At 39.8% G+C, this 22,100-nt stretch overlaps 1 protein-coding gene across 2 annotated transcripts; it reads right to left on the reverse strand.

Annotated features, from left to right (window-relative positions):
- Nucleotides 1-19,937: 19,937 nt before the first annotated feature.
- On the reverse strand, nucleotides 19,938-22,076 carry LOC309822828 (DNA repair protein RAD51 homolog 1; the record flags this gene model as incomplete). 2 transcript variants are annotated; one of them, XM_082654868.1, is made up of 2 exons in its annotated part: nucleotides 21,130-21,180; nucleotides 21,303-22,076. In XM_082654868.1, 2 exons carry the CDS (start codon nucleotides 22,074-22,076, stop codon nucleotides 21,130-21,132), a joined length of 825 nt encoding a protein of 274 aa, XP_082510994.1. The 2 variants fall into 2 exon arrangements, with proteins under 2 accessions (XP_082510993.1, XP_082510994.1); XM_082654867.1 differs by having other exon boundaries at nucleotides 19,938-22,076.
- Between the last annotated feature and the right edge of the window lie 24 nt (nucleotides 22,077-22,100).

Here is a 22,100-nt window from a genome sequence, read left to right on the forward strand (position 1 = left end):
AGTAGGGGTTATCCACATTTATGCTCCTGTAGCCTACTCGAAGAGCTTATAGCTCAAAAGTTGTCTGTCCCAGCCCACTTTTGTTTTGAGCAGCAAGTATAGAGCGTCTGCCATGTGCATGGGAGTCAGTCTTGAACTTGATAGAATCCCTGAGTCAAGAAGACCACGTGCACATCTAGCACATTTCTGTGATTGTATCTCTCCTGAGAACCCCAGGGTCCTGGATCTGCAGGAGGAGGCCAACTGATAATTCCTAATCTGGAATCCCAGTATCAGCCTCTTTCTAGATAATTTTAGAGGCAAAATACTAACAATGAAAAACTACATTGTTTCAAACATTTGCTCACTTTGTTGTCTCCCTAACTAGATTCTGGTGGCCAGACATCTTGTTGTCTTTACTCTGGTATCCCAGGGACATCTAGCAAGGTACCTCACTCTTACCCTTGTGGACTGAATGAATGCAAAAATCATGCAGGGGGAAACAGAATGGTGCTGAAACTATTCTCTTCTGCATTTTAAATGGCTATCAATTTGTTTTTAACTAAGTATCAATAATAACTTTGAACTTAGGAAAATATATGGATATGGTGTAAATAGATGAATAAATGTCTAAACATTTCCTTTATTCAAGGTGTTGGGCTAGGACTTGTGGATTACAAAGCAGTGAATTGACCTAGACTTGGTGTTTAATGTGTATGGCAGGGCAGATAAGTCACATACAAACAATGAAATTTAGTTGAGATTATTCGTATATTTATTTTTGAGATTTTTTTTTTTTTTAAGCATCACAGTAGTGGCCGCTGCTTTACCTATGGGTGTGAGTGAAAATGAGATTCAAGATTTGGAGTTGTTTGAAAAGAGCACTTGTGTCCTTCATGAGTACTAAAAGTCAACTAGATGGTGGGAGTGTACAATGTTGGGTGAGAGTCAAAGGATGGAAGCCAAACCTGGGTCCTGTTTTCTTCTCTGCTCAGCACCTTGTAAGATCAGGCCTCACCTGGTATGCTCAGCTGGGGAGCTATTACAACTCAGAGGAACCCAAAGGGAACTTAAGCTCTTAACTTGTTTTCTGTTATCTTTCCCTCCACTACCTTGTTCTTAAAAGAATCTATTTTTGTTTCCCTGGCTTTAAAATATTTGTACTCTGTTGTTTTGTATACATTCTCATTCCGATTTGGGTTGCCTAATTCTGGTATTTGACCCGTATTCTGTATAATGGCCTCTATTATTTTCAAACTTGCTGCTATGATAGAAGTTCTCTGATTTGTACAATTTCCCATTTATTAAGATACTGTGTGTTAGATCATTGCCTTGAATTTCATCCTCTAGAAACTGTCCCTGGTTAAAGCTATACCAGGTCAGAAAAATCTGGCTACATGACATTTTAATAAAATATAAACGAACACTTGGGGGTCATTGTCTACTTGTGAGATTCCAGGGTTCAGAAGTTCTGAGAAGGCTGCAGCCTTAAGGAGAGTATAATGACTATCTTAAAAACAACGTCACTCTATGCCAATGTGGGAATCAAGGCCAGGACTGAGACCACTAACAGAGCATGCTGTCTTTTTACCACTGCCTTTTAATTTGGTCAAGATATGGCAGGCGAATTCTCTACACATTTACAGTTTTTTAACGAGAAAGCTATAGGGAAGGAGAGAGTTCAGGGCTGCCCTAGAAGCCATGGTAAACATTCAGAAACAACCCGTCTCTGAGGTTCATTTGGAAGAGATAGAAGAGCTGCAGAAAGGACTGTGACCCAAGTTCATTGAAAGATATGACTCTGAACGTTTTTCCTACACAATTTTGTGCATCAACTTCTCATTTTTTTCAGGGTCAGTGACATTTGGGATATATGCCTGATTTCTGCTCAGCTCTCAGCCGATCTGGAATCTTTTGTCTTTGGGATGGGTTCATATCTACGGGTTAAGGACAATCACAGACCCATAGCAAATGCTGGCAAAAGTTTTGCAAACATGGGCCAAATTTTAGCTTTATTATAAAATGTAAAGTCAGAGCTGGCTTTGTGTTTTGTACTAACGTATCATACAAAACTAATTTACAGTTCTTCCAGATGGGTTCAGTGTCTATGGCATACTGCCTGCTACTCTAAAATGTACTTGGTATAGAGAATGATGGTGAAGGAGGGAAAAAGTTTGTTCCTAAGTGGGGAAATATGAAGGCTTTGTGACTTATGGCAAGAAAGAGTTGGATTTTTAAAAATTACCACTGTAAAAAAAAAAAAATTACCACCGTAACAGCAGCTTTATCAAAATAGTTTCAGGGGAAAATGGCAGAGAACCAATATTTTACTGAATGATTCACACTAGGTATTGTGCTCTGTGTTTGATGTGTATTATCTTATTGGTCATTACTATACTCTGTGAGGTGGCATCCATTTTCCTTTTAACTGGGAATTCATTTACCTCTGGATTCTGCAAATCATCTCTTTGTCTCTATTACATATCAGATGCGTATGTATGTGTATCCATTAAACAAAAGTTTGCTTTGTTGGCAAGGAGTCAAAAATATCTTCCAGTTAGAGGTTGACCCAACTTGATTATGTTTCCACTTCATGCTGGGAACTGTGGCATACAGTTGTGCACATTGCTTACTGTGTGAATCCCTGGTCAGGGAACAAGTGGGTATAATCCAAACCCCAGGCCACTCACCCAGCTGTGTGCTTTGGTCAAGATTGTGTCTGCTGGGAGGAAGGGGTACCTCTTTCTAGTTTACTCATCTATGTTTGCAGTGGCTCTGCTGATGCAGATCACTTACAACAAATCAGCAACCCTGGAAAGGAACTTGGAAACTCTAAGTAATATCCTGTTCATCGTGGCATCTTGGGGTGTTTGTTTCTTCATTTCCCCCTTCTCTATCATGCATCTTGGGACTGTCCCTTAGAACTCCATTTGTCCTGACTACTGATCTCACTCTGGGACTAGCCTGGGAAAAAGAGCCTGCCTCCCTCTCTCCCTCTTTCCACTTCCCACTGGGCCTGGAGAGCTGGCACTGATGCAATGCCTGTTTACCCTTGCTAGGCATTACTCTTTATAAACTGCTTAGTGAATATTCATGTTATTCTTTCCTTATATCCTTTCCCCTAAAACTGCATGGATGGTCAGGAAAGTATATATATATATGTGTGTGTGTGTGTATATATATATATATATATATATATGTATATATATATATGTATGTATGTATATATGTATATATATATATAATTTAAAATCCCAGAGTTTCAAACTTTGGAAAATAGTTTAAAGAAAAAAATTGATTAAAATGCTGTCAGTTCTTTAGCAAATATGTTTAGCTGCATAGATAAATGAGTTGTAAAATATACAAAGAGAAAAGGATTGTTGTAAGTTAATTAAAAAATGTTTATTAAACATCTGCTTGATTCTTAGCAGTGTGTTACATGCAGGAACAGAATACAAAAAAATTAAGATGTGAAAATGGACTTATAACTTAGTTTAAAGAGATGTGAAAACCATCAATGTTTTATATCTCGTATATAATCTAAGTGTTGGGAGACAGGGACCCCATAACACCAGATATGTTCTTCAAGCTTTGACTCTTATGTCCCCTGCCATCCTGCAAAGTCAGATGACCTCTGGCCTTCATTTCCCTTATCTGTAGGTGAGACGCCGTGCTCTGTAATATCTTCCTCCCAGGCTATTGTGTACCTGGAATGAAATAATGGATGCATGATACTTTAAAACTTATAAAGCTCATTATATATTTAAGGTTTAATTGTCCTTACAAAGAAAGATGAAAAGACGGCTGATAGTTTCTTTCAAAAAATATAATTTTTCCTTTTTATGTGACATATATTTAGTGTGAACAATGTGGAGAGACTAAGGTATAAAGTAAAAGAAAAAAATGTCACAAAAAGTAACTATACGCTCCCAATGATAATCATGGTTAGTATTTTGATGTTTGATTCTTTTTTAATCTTTTACAAATTTACATTAATTTATCAAAGCTGAGATACTATTATATATAATTTTAAACCTACCCTATTTTTCAACTTTGTATCAGTTTAAAGAGTCACAGGAAGCACATGGGCAGCTATCTTTCTGGGCTATCAGCAAATATCAGCTTTAGATATAAATAGTTCAGTGATTTTGCCCAGTAGCACTTCCTAACATGATTTTTATTGAATTTATACACAAAATTGACACACCTCTATAGAGTCATTTGTATATAAGCTCAAAATATAGTATTTTTCCCCTTATCATTTTTAAGGTTTTTAACCTAAACATATATGTTCAGGCTTTCAAATTGTATCCTCTCCTGAGAATTGAGAAACTCAATCTCAAGACATTCAAATAAGAATATTCTAAATGGAATGATAATATATGGAAACACTAAAAACCCCGGCTGCTTTTCAGTATTGTTGCCCCCTCTTAAGTGGTGAATTTCCTCACACTGTGGTATAAATAAAACTTTTAAAACCCTGGAGGAGTTCCCAAGTATCCAGGCTGTGTAAAGATTTTAGAAAAAATAATTACCTGGATGCTTAATTGTTTTGAAAAATGGGACTTTTTGTGTGTGTATGTGGTGGGGGGGATAGGGATATGAATGCTTTTCTTAATGCAGGGCACACTGGGAGTTTCAAATCATATACGCTTAAAAAACACCTCAATTTCCCACGGACACTGGTAAATATACATTTTCTCCTTTGGGCCGTTTGATTTGTATCATTTGCCTCATCTTACTTGGTTAATCACACCAAGATTATATAATGTTATATAAATTGTCTTCGGTGACATGATACTCTCTTTTTCAACCCAGATCAAATGTAAATTGGGAAAACATTCCGTTAGGGTGTATCATTTTTCTCTTTTTAAACCAGTTCTATCTTGAAATAAAACAAATGAAATAGAGGCAGTTGCAATTACAAGTACGATAAGGTTTTATCTATTGCACCTTCAAGGTTTCATGCCCCTTCTATCTAGGTCCTGTCCTCCCCTCCCCCCTGTCCATTCCTTTTTCTGTGTAGGTCAGGTTAACAAGGAAAAAACCCTCACAAGGATATTTAGAGGGTGAGAAAATGTTAGGATGGATCTGAATCTCTTTATTAATAGTGAGTTGCATAATAAATGCCATGGGGTTGGTAGGTTTTACTTCGTCTGTTAAATATTAACAGTACTTGTACTTTCTGGGATATTGTTGAAGCGCTTGGATACTGCTCAGCCAATCACAGAGAAACAGGTTTCCATGGAAGCAATAGCACAGATTCATTTCATTCTCAATGGAATCCACACAGCAAGACAGATCTTTAAAAATAACCCATGTAAAACTGAAGCAAAATATTTCTGGGTGTTTGTTTTATGCCTTTTGGTGTGCGTATCTGTTTTCCATTTAAAAAATAATCTAAAAATATCTGGGCACTCAGGAGAGCTTCCAAAAAAGCTAAAGCTCTTACCCCTGCCTGGTTGGTGGTGGTTCTTTCGGGCATGCATTCCTGTGTATTTGAAGGGCACAACCCCTCCCTTGTTTACGTTCTTGAACACAATATTTTAGACCAAATTTTAAGATGAAAAACAGAATATTCTGAATGTGTGGTGAGCAATAGACTATTTTAAAGAACGTTTATATATCAATAATAAACATAATGATTTTTGATTCTCCTATATGAAGAGCTTTGAAAACCCTGTAAATTAAGTACTATAGTAACCCTTATTTTATAGGTGAAAACAGAATCTCAGAGAGGTCAAGTAACCTCTTTAAGGCTGCCAAATTTATAAGTGGCAGAACCTGGTTTTCAATTCTGGTTTACCTGGTCGTATAGATGCTACAATCCCAAATTACTATGCCATGTTTTTATTATCATGAAGAAGAGCGTCAATATTGTTTACTGTCTCTGAAGTCAAAACATCATCTATCTCCATTCATACATACATATATTCATGTACATATATATATACACACTAAACCCTGCTCCCTCCTTTTGCTCTCATAACAAGCAGTGTATTTTTAGCTCTAACATAGCACTTATTCTACTTCAGTGACTGTGTGTTTATCTGTTTCCTCAGGGCTGGGCTCTGAGCCATGGTGATCAAGGATGGGTTTAGGTTGATCTGGATATTTCCTGAGGCTAGGACTCTGCTTGGCACAATGGCTACTTTGTATAAACAGAGTTGATTTAAAATCTACCAGAGTTTGAATGATAAGCCAAAGATTCTTTTACATAAACCCTCAGCAAAAGCAAAATTGTTATGGGGCCAGGGGGATGTTGCTTGAATAAATGAAAATTTTTCACTGCTCTATCCACTGAACCAAGAAGTATGCCTAGTACACTTGAATAAATGACAGAGATAAATATCCTGAAGCTTTTTAGAAGCATTATTCTTCAACTTTTAATATATTAATATAAAAACATGCTTATCTAATTCATATTTATTAAAACAGGTCCTCTGAAATTACAAATTGTCTAAGTAGTTTAAAGTAACAAAAGTGGATTAAAAAATAAAAGGGTAGCCTTTCAAGACAGTTTCTTCCACTATTATTTTCAATTTTTGAACTCGCTTGGCTGACACACTAACACTTCATGTGTTGATTAACATTGAGGAATCAAGTTCTTTCAATGTTCAATTTTTTAAAGATAGATTTTACATATCAAAGCTCTCTGAAAACCATTTTTAGTGGGTAATTATCTAGGGTGCTTTATTCACCTCCCTGTCTTAATAAACAGAGTCTATCAGATGTGACCTAAGCTTTCCTTTATGACTCAACACCATCACTCTGACTATTATTTGTAAACTGTGGGGTTGCAGAGTGACATCCTCAGGTGTCAGAGCTTATAAAGGACGGTTCCTGTCTGCTTGATTTCTCTTTTTATTTCCCCTCTGTCATCTCTGATCATTTGCACTGGTTTCCCTGGTCTTCTTCATAATACAGTCCATTGTATGTCTAATTTCATGTCTTCTGTTTGCTAAGGCTGATCTGTGGGTTTCATGGGAGTACCAGGTAAGTCAGTAAGTTTAATCAGCTACTGTAAGGTGAACCCCTGAATATTTCAGTTAGCTCTGACCTATAGGCTTCAGGGTGAACTCATTTATCTTCCTCTGTAAAACCCATGAGCTTGGTTTAAGTACATTCCTTATCAGTGCTAGAGTCTTTTTTCTGTTATCATTGTTCAATCTTCAAGAAGGAAAGTGTATTTGGTTGAGTTTCTATAGAGCTGTCTGCTGAATATGTGAGACTCATAATTTGCAACAAAGACGATAACCTAATTTGTTGCTATTTTGAAGAGGAGACTTTTAAAAGGCAGCTTCCTTTGGGAATGTTTCTAGGAATAGTGACTTGACATATGTATGAATATATGTGTGTATATATAGAGATATATGTATATATATATTTCTGTGAATTCACTTATATTCTATATTGTTTCTGAAAAGATTTAAAGTAACAGTAGTGACAATAGGAAAGGAAAAATGGGTAAAGTTCAAGGGGCTACATAACAGTTGCTAACACCTTTTATTAACTGGGCAGCCTGGTACTCTGTAGTTCTTTTTGGACATAACTGCCTTCAAACTGTTCGTGAGACTGTGGCAGGATGTCCCTCAGTTATAAGTAAACTTGGAGGCTGGTGTGGCTTGGTCACAGTTACAATCTTGGGGAAGTTCAGTTTTGTTCTTTAAACTATCTAGGTGAATTTTTTTTTTTTTTTTTTGCGGTACACGGGCCTCTCACTGTTGTGGTCTCTCCCATTGTGGAGCACAGGCTCCGGATGCTCAGGCTCAGCAGCCATGGCTCACGGGCCCAGCCGCTCCGTGGCATGTGAGATCCTCCCAGACCGGGGCACGAACCCGTGTCCCCTGCATAGGCAGGCAGACTCTCAACCACTGCACCACCAGGGAAGCCCCTAGGTGAATTTTTTTTGAAGGAGTGTGTAAAGGACATCACAGGCCATTGTTGTGTGTTTTCAACTATTAATTTATAAGAAGCATTTGACATAACCAGAAATAAAGGGTCAGGGGGTCTAAAGGGAAATGACTCAGGCACTCTTTTGAAAACATATCAACTAATGCAACCGTTATCTTTCTTACTGGGCTGGTGCCGAGGTTTTGCCATGAGAGGTCTTGCAACGTTGATTCAACCAGGACAGTTGCCATTTTAAAAGAGTTTGATAGCTAGGTCTCCAGATCTGCCAGAAAGAGTAGCTGCCTTTCCTCATGTGATTTAAAGGGCAGTAAAAGTTAAGTCTGCCCCATGATCTCCTCCCCAGTGGCCTTACTTCACTTGAAAATTTTCATGGTTAGAGATACTCCATTGGATAAAGGCCTTGCCTCTAGAAGGCACCAATAAACAAGACTATATTTTACCTGAATATACCATTAATGCCCTTTCTGAATACATGAACAGATTAACAAATGTAGGCAGCTTTCACCAGCCTAGAGCAGAGTATGAATGACTGAGATGCAAGATGAGAACATTTAGGTTTGGAACATCTGGAGCAAGAGGTCCTAGGAAGACATGGGAAGTAAGGGGTGGCTGGGTGGAGAAAATACAAAGCCATTAGACGCCTGGAGGTACACTTGCTGACTGCAGGAAGACGACAAAAGGGGAGATGAGGGGGTAAGGACTACCATACAGTTGTGCTCCAGGCTGATTCTACTTTTTGGAGAAACATAAATGAGCTAGGAGTAAAGAAATCATGTCTGACTGCTCTTGACCTTTTCCAATTAGGTTGTACAATAATTTAAAAGTAATAACTTCCTCAGCTTCCTGACTCAACATCCCACCTAATTAGCTAAATCCTTTTGACCTCTACTTGGTGACTCATCTTTGCTCCTGATTCTGAGACCACACTGGTTTATAACTAAAAACATTTAAAGAAACTTAGCATTGAATGTCTTTTCTTTGTTTTGCTCCAATCTTGTACCCCAGTTTAAGATTTTTTTCTTTGTTATTGAGGTCAAATGATCACCTTGCTTCCAAGATACAATAACTAAATCCCAGTTCAATTCATTTATTCATTCACCAAATATTTATCGGATGCTTGCTAGGTGTCAGATGCTGTGCTCAGAGCAAGAAACACAAAAACAAATGAAGCATGGCCATGTCCTTCAGAAGTTACCTTTAGTGCCAGAGAACTTGCTTTTATACTCAGGGGGGCTCCCAGGGCCCTTCACGACTGAAGTCCAGCCTTGTGTTAGGAAGCTTCTATCTCCTCCACTCTCTTCCCTTCCCCTGAGGATGGAGATCTGCTCCAGAACCTCACTTGTTGATTGAATCCAACTTTTATACCATAGGAGTTTGTGCTTAGAATGTTTTCAGGAGAAAAAAATTAATTTAAATGTATTTGGAGACTCTCCAGAAAGGCTTTGAATTGGTTCCTGTTTGTTCTAAGGTTGTACATTTTCCCTCATCGCCATCACAAAGAAAGGTGGGTGGATTCAATTCAATAGAAGAAACAGCCATTTTAAGAAGATGTCTGCATCCTTGATATTCCAGCCATTTAAGTCTTCCGCAGATTGCTCTGTGCTTTTATGTGGTTTCTGTGAAGAGAATTTTGACAAAGAAAGCTATTAGAGAAATGAACTGTGACACATGCAGTTTAGACTCCAAGGCTAATAATTTGGAAGAATTTTTCTAAATGTATGTTAGAGGCGTTGCCTTTTCATTAAGGTGGTTAGTGAGAGTTCCTCTACATTTTTATTTGTGATCCTCTACATCTTAAATTTATTTTCCAGTGGGCTTTGTATAGTTAAGAAAATGCAAGAAAAATGCTCAATCCCTGGTCTTTGGGAAGCAATCTTTCCCCATCTCTAACTTATAATGAAACTTTTCTTCACTTTGCTGTAGAGGGTTTCTTTCTTCGCCTTCCTTCCTCCCTCCTTCCCTCCCTCCCTCTGTCTCTGTCTCTCTCTTTCTCCCTTTCTCCCTTTCTCCCTTCCTTCCTTCCTTCCTTTTCTTTCTTTTCTTTCTTTCTTTCTCTTTCTTTCTTTCTTTCTTTCTTTCTTTCTTTCTTTCTTTCTTTCTTTCTTTCTTTCTTTCAATTCAGTCATTACTTGAATGTCTTCATGGGAGAGATGGCTAGTTCTTTCTTTTTCAATCAACTATATTTGACATATAACATTGACTAAATTAAAGGTGTACAGTGTTTTAACCTGATACATTTATATATTATAATATGATTGCCATTGTGGCACTATTTAGCACCTCTATCACATTACATTATTATCCTTTCTTTTTAGTGGTTGGGATAATCAAGTTCTAGTCTTTTAGCAAGTTTGATGATTGTAGTATAATATTGTTGTCTATATTGATTACACTGTGAACTAGGTCTCTATGGCTTAACTTACTAGTTGTTGCAAGTTTGTACCCTTAAACAGAATTAATTTTGTCCTCCCACCTCCCATCCCCTGGTAACCACCATTTTACTCTCTGTTTTTATGAGTTGGACTTAGATTCTATGTATAAGTGAGATCATACAGTACTTGTCTTTCTCTGCCTGACTTATCTCACTTAGCATAATATGCTCAAGGTCTATCTATGTTACTGCAAATGACAGGGTATCCTCCTTTCTCATGCCTGAATAGTATTCCATTATACACACACACACACACACACACACACACACACACACACACACACATATATATACACACACATATATATACCACATCTTTTTTATCCATTCATCCACTAATGGGCATTTGGGTTGTTTCCATATCTTGGCTATTGTGAATAATGCTGAAATAAACATGAAGTACATATATCTCTTTGAGATCCTGTTTTCATATGCCCAGAAGTGGAATTCCTGGATCATATGGTAGATCTATTTTTATTTTTTTTTTGAGGATCCTCCATATTGTTTTCTTATAGTGGTTGGACCAATTTACATTTCCACCAACAGTGTATCAAGAGTTCCCTTTTCACCACATCCTCACCAGTCTTCTTGATAAATAGCCATTCCAGCAAGAGTGAGGTGATATCTAATTGTGGTTTTGATTTGCATTTCCGTGATGATTAGTGATGTTGAGCATCTTTTCATTTACCTGTTGGACATTTTGATGTACTCCTTGGAAAAATATCTATTTAGTTCTTCTACCCATTTTTAAATCAGATTTTTTGTTGTTGTTTTTAAGTTGTATGAGTTCTTTATAAATTTTAGATATTAACCCCTTATACAATATACAGTTTGCAAAAATTTTCTCCCATTCTGTAGGTTGCCTTTTCATTTAAATTGTTTCTTTTGCTGTGCAGAAGCTTTTGAATTTGATGTAGTTCTATGTGTTGATTTTTGGTTTTGTTTTTTGTGCTTTTGGCATCATATCAAAAGAGTCATTGCCAAGACTAATGTCAAGAAGTTTCTTTTCTATGTTTTCTTCTAGGATTTTTATGATATCAGCTCTTATGTTTAAGTCTTTGATCTATTTCAAGTTAATTTTTGTGAGTGGTGTGAGATAGGGGTCCAATTTCATTGTTCAGCATATGTTTCTCCAGTTTTTCTAGCACCATTTGTTGAAGAGACTATCTTTTCCCTATTGGGTGTTCTTGGCACCCTTGTCAAATACTAGTTGACTGCATATGCTGCGATTTAATTCTGGGCTCTCTATTCTGTTCCATTTGCCTATGTGTCTGTTTTGGTGCCAGTGCCATACTGTTTTAATTACTATGGCTTTGTAGTATAGTTTGAAATCTGGAAGCATAATATCTCTAATTTTGTTCTTTTTTTCTCAGAATTACTTTGCTATTCAGGGTCTTTTGTGGTTATACACAAATTTTAGGATTGTTTCTTCCATTTTTGTGAAGAATGCCTTTGGTATTTTGATGAGGATTGTGTTGAATCTGTAGATGGCTTTGGGTAGTTTGGTTATTTTAACAATATTAGTTCTTCTGATCCATGAACAGAGGATGTCTTTCCATTTGTTCATGTCTTCTTTAATTCTTTTCAGCAGTCTTGTAGTTTTCATTGTAGAGAGAGATGGGTAGTTTTTCACTATAAATGACTGACTCCTTTCAGTGGGGTAGAGCTGCTGCCAGGAGCTGGCTGCCCAGCTAGGGATCAAATATCTCAACCTTCATGTCTATGTGGCTTCTTCTCCCAGTGGAATGACAGTAGAAGAGATGTGATCACTTCTAGGCCCAGGTGGTTAAGAAGTAGGAGGCTTCTACATGCTTTCTGCTCCTGTTTATAAAGAATCCAGCACAGGAAGCAATGGTCATGGGTGATGGAGTCACAAGATGAGAGGAACCAGTTCCAGAAATGCCACCTAGAGGATAACCACCTCTCCTTGAGGAACACCCAATTATGGGATTGAGAAATAAACTTGTAAGGTGTCAAGCATCTAAGAGTTGGGAGTATCTGTTACTGAAGTTAGTATTTTGCACCTAATTATGTCTGCTTAGTACAAATCACAGACAGACCTGGCACTTTAAGGTGACACAAAGATGAGTGAGAAACATCCAGAAGTTTGAAGGAAAGAATGCAAACCTAGAAGTTTAAATGCAAACAATTATAAGACAAAACAGATTTTAATCACTTAGAATTTTAATAAGACCTCTTTGAATTGCAAGTGACAGGCATCCAATTTGAATTAGCTTTATCAAAGGGGGAATTTTATTAGCAGAATGCCCATATTATTGATAAAAAGATTGAAAAACAAAGCAAGGATGTAATTGTTTCCTGGAAGAAACTGGAACCAGGGAATTACATACTGCTAAGACTCATTCCTTACAATCAGTTATGGCCAGGGGAGCAGGGTTGTGGAAGCAATGGTAGCTCCTGTGGATACAACAGGACTAGTTGGGGGGCTGGGAGAACAATACTCAGAAGTAAAGAGAGGCTCTTTTATTCTCAGAAGAAAGGAAAAGGTATTTAGCAGACAAAATAATTGGTTTCCTCTACCGATGGAGTAATTATTTGCAAATTCACCTTTCTTTGTTTTTGGTTTTGTTTAGTATATTTTGCATTGTTAACATTTCCTGTTTTTATGAATAGCTCCTGAGCTTGAATTAGATCTTTCCTTTTTGTTCCCCTGCCTTCCTCCATCCCCAGCAGTGCCTTGTATATAATAGGAGCTTAACAAATATTTTTTTATTGGCTGAGAAAATGTAATTAGAGAAATATGATGAACTTGGATCCCTTTAGATTGTCTTAATGAAGACACTCTCTTTTCATCATCAAATCGTGCTCTTCTACATGAAGCTTCAACTCCAGCCAGCTGTGGTTTCTGAACATGCCCTGCAAGTATCTGCCTCTGTTATTTCCCCCATGTTTTCCCTACTCTTGCTTCCCTTGGGAACCTAGCCTCCTCCTCCCAACCAGTCCAAAGTCCACCATTCATGCCTGATCAAGCCCAGAGCAAATACCACCCCTGCTGTGAAGACTTAGCAGCCCATCACACGGCACAGAGGTATTGCCTCCTCTGAATTCATCACTGTGTATCATCTATTAAGTAAACATGTTACATTGTCCTTGTGTAGTTTTACAGTGTTACATTTTTTAAACAATCATATTTTAAACAGTTAAAAATATTATTTCAATTTTAATTTTCTTCTCCAACTAACTAGATTGTAAATTCTTTGAAGAACAGGAACAGTCTATCATGCCCTCTGTAGTGGTTGATGAAATAGCTTAAATTGTAGTCTCCTGATAAGTCTTTGCAAACAGATTTAAATCTTTATTTTCAGTTTCAAGACAGTTACCCCATATATAGCATAGCTAAGAATCTCCAAATATTCATATGAATACAGTGCTTTCTTAAGTGAATATTTTTTCCTTTCATTTTTAAGTTAAAGGGATCTGCCAAATGTTTGAGTGGAATATATCAGAATTCTTTTTTTTTTTTTTTTTTAAGGTACAACCTTAGGGATAATGAAACCTGTTGCACAGAGAGAAACCGGTCAGGCTGCTTATTGACTGTGCAGAGAAGCAGTTTCTGTAGAATTGTAAATGGTAATCATTAATTAGATTGATTTTCCTACACTGCCCTGTGTAGTGGTGGATGGTGCACGTGGTTATCTGAATGTGATATGTATGAAAAGCACAGGATGTGTGAAAGGAGGTGAGAAAAAGCTGGGCTGCGGAAGATGGAAAGCTACCACCGTTTCTGACAGGATGCAGTATGTGAAGATTAGAAAATACCTCGACTCTGAATGGGGGTAGAGCACGGTGGAGGCTTTCAATATTTGAAAACAGTTTCACCTCACTGTTTCCTAACCCTCAGCTGCACCACACGCCATCTGCTTCCAGGATTCTGCCCAATGTCTTGTGCTTTCTGGAATCTCCCTGCTGCCCTCATTGGCTTCTTTTCAATCATGATTGTCCCTTATTTGCAAATGACACAGAGATTAGAGACTGTTTCTTATTTTGTGGCTTTTTCACAAAATTATGAAAAGGCTCTGCCTGCAGTTGAAATAAACAACTCTTGGCTATAGAGACATAGCTCCTCTCAACTTCTTCTCAAAAACTATTTTCATTAATTGCTAAAAATTTAACATGGAGTTTGATATTTAAGGAATTAATAGACTAATACAAGGTTAAAAAAGACATGAATTTAGAGTCTATCTTGTTCATGTCCCCTATTTTAAAAATTAAAAAAACTCCAAATCCATGTAGAAAAAGGGCAAAAAAGAAAAAAATGAGAAAGCAGAGTTCAAAACTAATAACCACAATTTTACAATTAAAGCATATACCTTAAATTTGAAATTCAGTTTAAAATTAGTATGACAAATCCAACAGGTAAAAATAGTGCCCTGGATACATGCATGGTATTGTCCTATGTTTTAGTTTACTTTGTTTGTTAGTCAAAAAACAAGCAATTGAAATTGGCACAGTTTTAGGGACTGTGAGTTCAGACTCCATGTGGGGTGTGGTTTTCATATGTTAATGGACTGGCCCAGATCAGGGGAGGAATGGCCACACCATCCTCTCTCTGGTTTTCTGTCTCATTGAACACCAGCCTGTTTTAATTTATTTAAAAAATTGTATTTCTATATTTTCTATTTCAAGATATGAAAGCTATTTAATTTTAGGATTTATGCTTCTAGGAGTTTCCAGGAGGGGACTAGAAGACTGTTAATTGCACATAGGTGATGCTGATATGATGATGCGTACCACCACATCTTGTTTTTCTTTTCCAGCAACAACAGTTAACAGTCATTGAATTCTTAGTCAAGAATGAGACAGGGGCTTCCCTGGTGGCGCAGTGGTTGAGAGTCCGCCTGCCGATGCAGGGGACACGGGTTCGTGCCCCGGTTCGGGAAGATCCCACATGCCGCAGAGCGGCTGGGCCCGTGAGCCATGGCCACTGAGCCTGCGCGTCCGGAGCCTGTGCTCCACAGCGGGAGAGGCCACAACAGTGAGAGGCCCCGCGTACCCCAAAAAAAAAAAAAAAGGTCTTCCCTGGTGGCGCAGTGGTTGGGAGTCCGCCTGTCGATGCAGGGAACACGGGTTCGTGCCCTGGTCCGGGAGGATCCCGCGTGCCACGGAGCAGCTGGGCCCGTGGGCCATGGCCGCTGAGCCTGCGCGTCCGTCCGGAGCCTGTGCTCTGCAGCGGGAGAGGCCACAGCAGTGAGAGGCCCGCGTACCGAAAAAAAAAAAAAAAAAAAAAGAATGAGACAAGCTGTTTGCTTATGTCACCACAGTTATTCCAGTGAGTGAAGTGCTGGTTATTATTTCCATTTTACAGATGCAGAAACTGAGGCTCAGAGAGGTTACCCAGTTTACAAGGTTCCAATCTGGACAGTCTGACTCCAAGGCCACCTACTATTATGCTATAGAGACTTTTCAGGCAAAGCTCTGTTGGTGTGAGGGGAATATCATCCTTGTTTCTAACTGAGGAGCACACTGAATAGAGCACAGGTGCTCAAGGAATGCTCTGTCCTTCTGGGTGACCTGGGATAAGAAGGAGAACAGGTATGTAGACTGTTGTCCCTTTTGAGTTGTGACTTCCTTTGACAATTCTACCCATGTCCACTGTTGCCCTGGGAGTCACCGTGGAAGCTCAGGGTCAGGCTCTAATTCCTCTTTGCTACTCAGATCTAGATAAGCACAAAAGGATCGCCCTTATAAATGATAAATATGGGTTTCCACTTTAAAAATATTTTCCTATTTCCTGCCAAATGAATGTGTATGGTAGAGTGCCTGAATTTTTCAGGTTAGCCTAATATTCTGTCCTGTTTTCCCTTATAGTCCCCAAAGGTCGATATTTTGGCATTCAACCTGTTATCTTAAAGATTGACTAAGGGCAGTCCCAGAAGCCATACAAAAATCTTCTGTGATATACAAGGTTTTGATTTTTGGTTTGGGAAATATATGCTTAGGGTAGAGAAACAGCCTTCATACATTCTTCTCTAGACTTGACTCTTTAGTCTGAATTATAGGAACATCTGTTTCATTGCAGTTTCAGTTTCAGATCCAGACATCTCTGGTGCCCTGGTCAGTTCTCCTGCAGTCCTGGTGCCTGGCAAGCGGGTTGCAGACATATTTCCCTGGGGAGTGGGCACTTTATTTATGGGCAGTAGGGGTCCATGATGAAGAATGAAGTCTCAGTGGTTGCATTTTCTCCCTCATGTTGTTAATAATAAAGCCCATTCAAAACAGTGTTTCCAGAATTTCAACTCACGTATTCAGTAAGTGGACCAGGTTCTTCCTTAGCGCCAGTGCCTTCTATTATAGACTCCGTTCATTAGGTTATTTCAGGGTAATGAGGATGTCTGTGCCTTTCAGCAGAGGCAGCCAACAACTCTGCTTTCGCTCACTCCAGAGAAACAAACCCAGGGGCAGGTGGGGCAGGAGATCTGAAGGCAGTGCCAGCCCCACCTGGTCTGCAACTGCCAGGGCCCAAGGGTAGGATCATGAGTGCGGTAGCCAGGTTCTCTTTTGCTCTTCCCTCCACGTCCAAGAGCAGGTTAATGGGAAGTCAGGTGGGATAGATGTCTGATAATCATCCCTAACACTTATACACGTTTGTGATGTTCTAGACACTTTTCCTCAGCCCTTCAAAATTTGCCTCATCCAATCTTTCTAGCTATCTGATGAGGGAGGGATGGTTACTGACGCAATTTGTAGAGGAGGCACTTGAAGCACAGGAGGTTCAGTGACTTGCCCCAGGTCACAGAGCTGGGAAAGTGGCAGCGCTGCGATTTGATCCCAGTTGGTGTGAGAGAGAGCCTCCTTTGTTCCCTGGGTCCTAGGGAACTATGCTGTGCCCGACCCACTGGGCTGTGGCCCTCATGCCATTTCAAAGGGAGATATGAGCTGGGCCAGGAAGACAAAGGACTGGGGGTGTCCCCTTCACGTGACTCTTGGCATGAATTCTCATGGTGCACTTCCCCTCCCCAAACACTCCAACAGCACAGGAGGTGCCCTCCTCCTGGCTGCTCTGAGCCAGGCCACAGCCTCCAGCAGAGAACTGAGACCAGGTTGTCTCTGAAAAGAGAGGACATGAGCAGAGAGGTGGCTGGTTCCTTTCCGTGCCAAGTGAGCACAGTGCCAACCCCTCCTGGAAGAACTCTCCCATCTTCCTTTCTCCTTGACCCAGCAGGACAAGGAAGCTGGGTCTTTAGGCAATTTTTCACTGCCTTTGAACACTGAGTCCTGTTCTAGAGAGATGAGAGCCTGCACATTTATGTTGGGGTGAACTCTGAAAGGTCAGCCTGCCCTTTTTTAGAATAAAAATCTTGCTTTTTACCACATGCGTGGTCCCACTGGCCTTGTGTGTGTGTGCATGTGAAGAGTGGCTGAAAGAAGAAGAAACGCCAGGAACCTCATTAGAGTTTTTAATAATATTTAGAGTTGGGTTTGCCTGTTGAAAGAATACTTGATATGGAATGGTCAAAAACAGAATGACACTCCTGTTCTGAATTTGAGGCCATTTTTTCTTAGTCAGTGGGCAGCTTCTTTTACCCATCATGTGGGACTGAAGAAAGCACAGGGCGTGAATTTCTCTGAGAGTAGCATCTATCTGTCTGTCCATGGGGGAGCTTCCCTTTTGCAAAGTTTGCTCCCTTCACTGGAGGACGAGGTTTCTGCAGGCCTAGCTGAATGACACAATTGTACAAAAGCTGCATCTTAACATTGGGAAAAGATAGCAACTTTTCTCCCTCAGGTCTGTAAAACTCTAATGCTCTAGTAAGCCACCCTGCTCCTTCAGAGCAAAGGCAACCCTCAGACCCAGGGTCACGGCAAAGCCATACCTCAGAATGTCCCTCTACCATGGCAGCCGTGACCCGGGGATCCTGTTAGATATAAATTTATGCATATATTTGTGTATATAAAAGTGTATGTATGCATACACACAGTATATACGTATATACATACATATATAAAACATGTATCTGGAAGAACTAGGTTCTAAGTTTATGCAAATAGTACCAGAATGGGTGACAGACATTTTCCTTCATGAATGGGCTGTGAGAAGAAAAACTACTTAATGAAAATCACAAAAGAAGAACTGAGAATGGTGTTTTCAATTTCCTTGGTGTAAAGTCATTTTCCCAAGATTAAATTGTCTGCCACAACCTTCCTGGCTGGCTTCCCTCAGATTCGATTTCTTGGAGTACTCTTGAATTCATTTCTGTGTTTTGGATGCTTTATTAACTGTATATGGCTGACACTTAATTTTATTGCTAGAATTTGGTAAACATTAACAGATTACATGCTTCCCTTCTCCCTTTCCCCTCATCCCACACGACTCCCCTCTGCTCTCCCCACCTTGACCCCAGAGACAAGAACACTTATTACTTTGTTTTATGGTTGTCCAGAAAATAGGCCACCGGCTCCCGCATAGTGTGGTATACAGAATTTTAATGAGCATAAAGCCAGCGCTTCAGTTCTTCACTCTGATATGAGCAGGGTGACGTCAACCTATCCAGGAAATATTGAATTGATTTTAAAAATTACTTTCAGGGTGAGTAAATTGGTGGGACCGTGCATTACCCTGAGGCTGCCCTACACCCACTCACACCTCCCTGTTTATCTCAACACCAGTATTATTAGAAACCACCTGAATAGATGCCCTTTAAAGTATAGGTTGAGGGATCTGGGAATGTTGGTTTTGTCTTAAGCCTCAATTTTATAAGTTGCCATTATCCTAGGTTTAAAATTGTCAGACATATTTAGCTTCCAATTTGAGTATTTTCTTTTTAATTCTAGGATTTGGTTTATTTACTAAAACTGGGAATCATCTCTTCTGCCCCTCCCTCTTCCCATTTCCCTCCTCCATGGTTCTTAAAGTACATTTTGGTGCTTCAGCATAAAGGCACTATATAATGTTTTCTTTGTATCCCCTTCTGCTATATGAAATGAAAAACCCTAGCATCCAGTGTGTGAAAAACTGGCATTGTGCGCTATTTGTAAGAACAGGCAATGTTCAGCAAGACACTGCCTAATATCAAAGCCAGATAAACTCTCTCCATACCAGAAAGTGAACAGACAATGAAAATCCCAACGCTGATGCATCACCAAATGCATAACAACCCCTCCTTCAACTCTCTAGAATATGGTTAGGTTTTTAAATTTATTTTATTTATTTTATTTTTGGCTGCATTGGGTCTTCGTTGCTGTGCGCGGGCTTTCTCTAGTTGTGGTGAGTCAGGGCTGCTCTTCATTGCGGTGCGCGGGCTTTTCACCGCTGTGGCTTCTCTTGTTGCGGAGCACGGGCTCTAGAGCGCAGGCTCAGTAGTTGTGGCTCGCGGGCTTAGTTGCTCTGCCGCATGTGGGATCTTCCCGGACCAGGGCTCGAACCCATGTCCCTTGCATTGGCAGGCGGATTCTTAACCACTGCACCACCAGGGAAGCCCTGGTTAGGTTTTTATTTTTTTTTTTTTTTTTTTTCTGTTACTGTGGCTTTATTATTTCATCCCAGGTTTGTTCTGTAATGTAGAAACAAAAGAAGCCTAGGAGGTACTCTGTTCTATAAAGTCACGGAACAGAACTGTTTTTAAAACAAAGTTGCATTAAATTGTATCTTCCTATCTCCCTACATATAGTAGGATCAACACTGGCAACAGCAGAGATTTGCACTGCCTCTCCTAATACTAGCCGAGAAGCCCTTTGAAATTGGAAGAGTTGGTTAGAACCCATCCTGGGTAGAAGTTTGAAGGGGAAGGAGTATCTCAAACCCCTGAAGTAGAATAATCTGGGCAAGAACCAGCCCTATACAATACAAAACTTAAAGAATAAAAACAAAGGCCACAGGAAAGCCATGGTGTAGCCATCTTGTGAGATCTTCTATTAGGTTAAAGGTTAAAGGAGTATAAAATGAATCATCTGAATGTGGGACTTCCCTTTTAAATTTTCAATTTTAAAGCAATAGAAACTGATCACCCTACCAAGAGCCAAAACTATATTATGAAGGCCCTATCCTGAAATATTCAGCTTGTACCAGAATAACTCCTACAAGCAGCACATTCACTACAAATAACTACTTTATTAGCAGTCCCACATTGAATCTACTTACTTGAAGAGCTTCCGAAATGTTTAAGATTCCGGAACTATCTTGAATTGCTCTTAGCATTAAAAAAGAGTAGATGGTGAAGGGCTGGTAGCCCAGCAGGCCTATTCAATAACCCTTATCTAAAAAAACATTCTTATATAAGCTAATTCAGACACACAAACTTTACCTGCTTCTGATTTAAGAGTTTTACTGGCAGAGAAAAAAAAAAACCTGTGAGGAGACCCACTCCCTTTGCCACATAGCTCAGGCATATTTTTCCCCAACATTATTCAGACAGTGAGAGAAGCCAGGTCTCTCCAGTTTTAGTTCTCTTAGAGACATAAGATTGGCCAATAGCCGTTAGTCCTGAGTCAACCCCAAGGCACTATGATGTCAAAGGTACTTCATACCTACACCCCCAAACCAAAGAATTCACATAGAGATTAATATACTAGAAGGAATAAACATTTCAGATCAGCTTGTGACTACTGACCTGTCTCGTGTTTACACCGTAAGAAAAGCCGATATAATAGCTGTTTTCCTGGAAGCCTTTTCCTGGCAGTCACAACAGGAAGAGGCCTGTGAAGAACCTCAGGGAGCAGTCCTCTCCATTAGGCTGCAGCACTTAAGGTTTATCACAGGAAAAAACCCAACGATTCAGTCCTTGGCATCTCCTACTCCATCCGCATTGATGGCAAACATAGCTTCAGCTTCAGGAAGACAAGGAGAGTCATAGATTTTGCAGATTCTGGTTTCCCCTCTTCCTTTTCTCAGGTACAGTCTTGTTGTTGAGGCATGAGCAATGATATTTCCTCCAATAGGTTTTTTAGGATCTGCAGCAAACATGGCTGCTCCATCCACTTGGGCTACCACCTGGTTGGTGATTACCACTGCTACACCAAACTCATCAGCAAGTCGCAGAAGCATCCGCAGAAACCTGGCCAAGTGCATCTGCCTGGCGGAAAGCTCACCTCGACCCGAATAGTCTGTTCTGTAGAGGGCGGTGGCACTGTCTACAATTAGCAGTGCATACCTGGACTCTACCATCATGGCTGACGCTTGATAAAGGAGCTGGGTCTGATGGTCTGTGTTGAACCCTCGAGCATATGCTACATTATCCAGGACGTCACTGCCAGAGAGGCCATATCTCTCAGCCACTGCTAGCAGCCGTTCTGGCCTAAAGGTACCCTCGGTGTCAATGTACATGGCCTTTCCTTCACCTCCACCTCGGTCAATGGGAAGCTGGCATGTTACAGCCAACGTATGACAGATCTGGGTCTTCCCAGTTCGGAATTCTCCAAACATCTCTGTGATGGATCCAGTCTCAATTCCTCCTTGAAGTAGTTTGTCAAGCTCTTTGGAGCCGGTAGTAATCTGTATGATCTCAGACCGCCTTTGGTGGAACTCAGTTGCAGTGGTGAAACCCATTGGAACTAATTTAGCTGCCTCAGTCAGAATTTTATCAGCTTTGGCTTCACTAATCCCCTTAATATTTATTAGCTCCTTCTTTGGTGCATAGGCAACAGCCTCCACAGTATGGAATCCAGCTTCTTCCAATTTCTTCACATCATTGGCATGTATGCCACATTGCTCTAATCGAGAAATAGGTTGTGGGCCAAAGCTCTCTTCTTCCACTGAAGTATCTGCATTTGCTTCAAGCTGCATCTGCATAGCCATTACTTAGTGTTCAATACTCAGCCT

The sequence above is a fragment of the Grampus griseus genome, assembly GCF_964374135.1.
Source record: "Grampus griseus genome assembly, chromosome: 5".
NCBI classification, from domain to species: domain Eukaryota; kingdom Metazoa; phylum Chordata; class Mammalia; order Artiodactyla; family Delphinidae; genus Grampus; species Grampus griseus.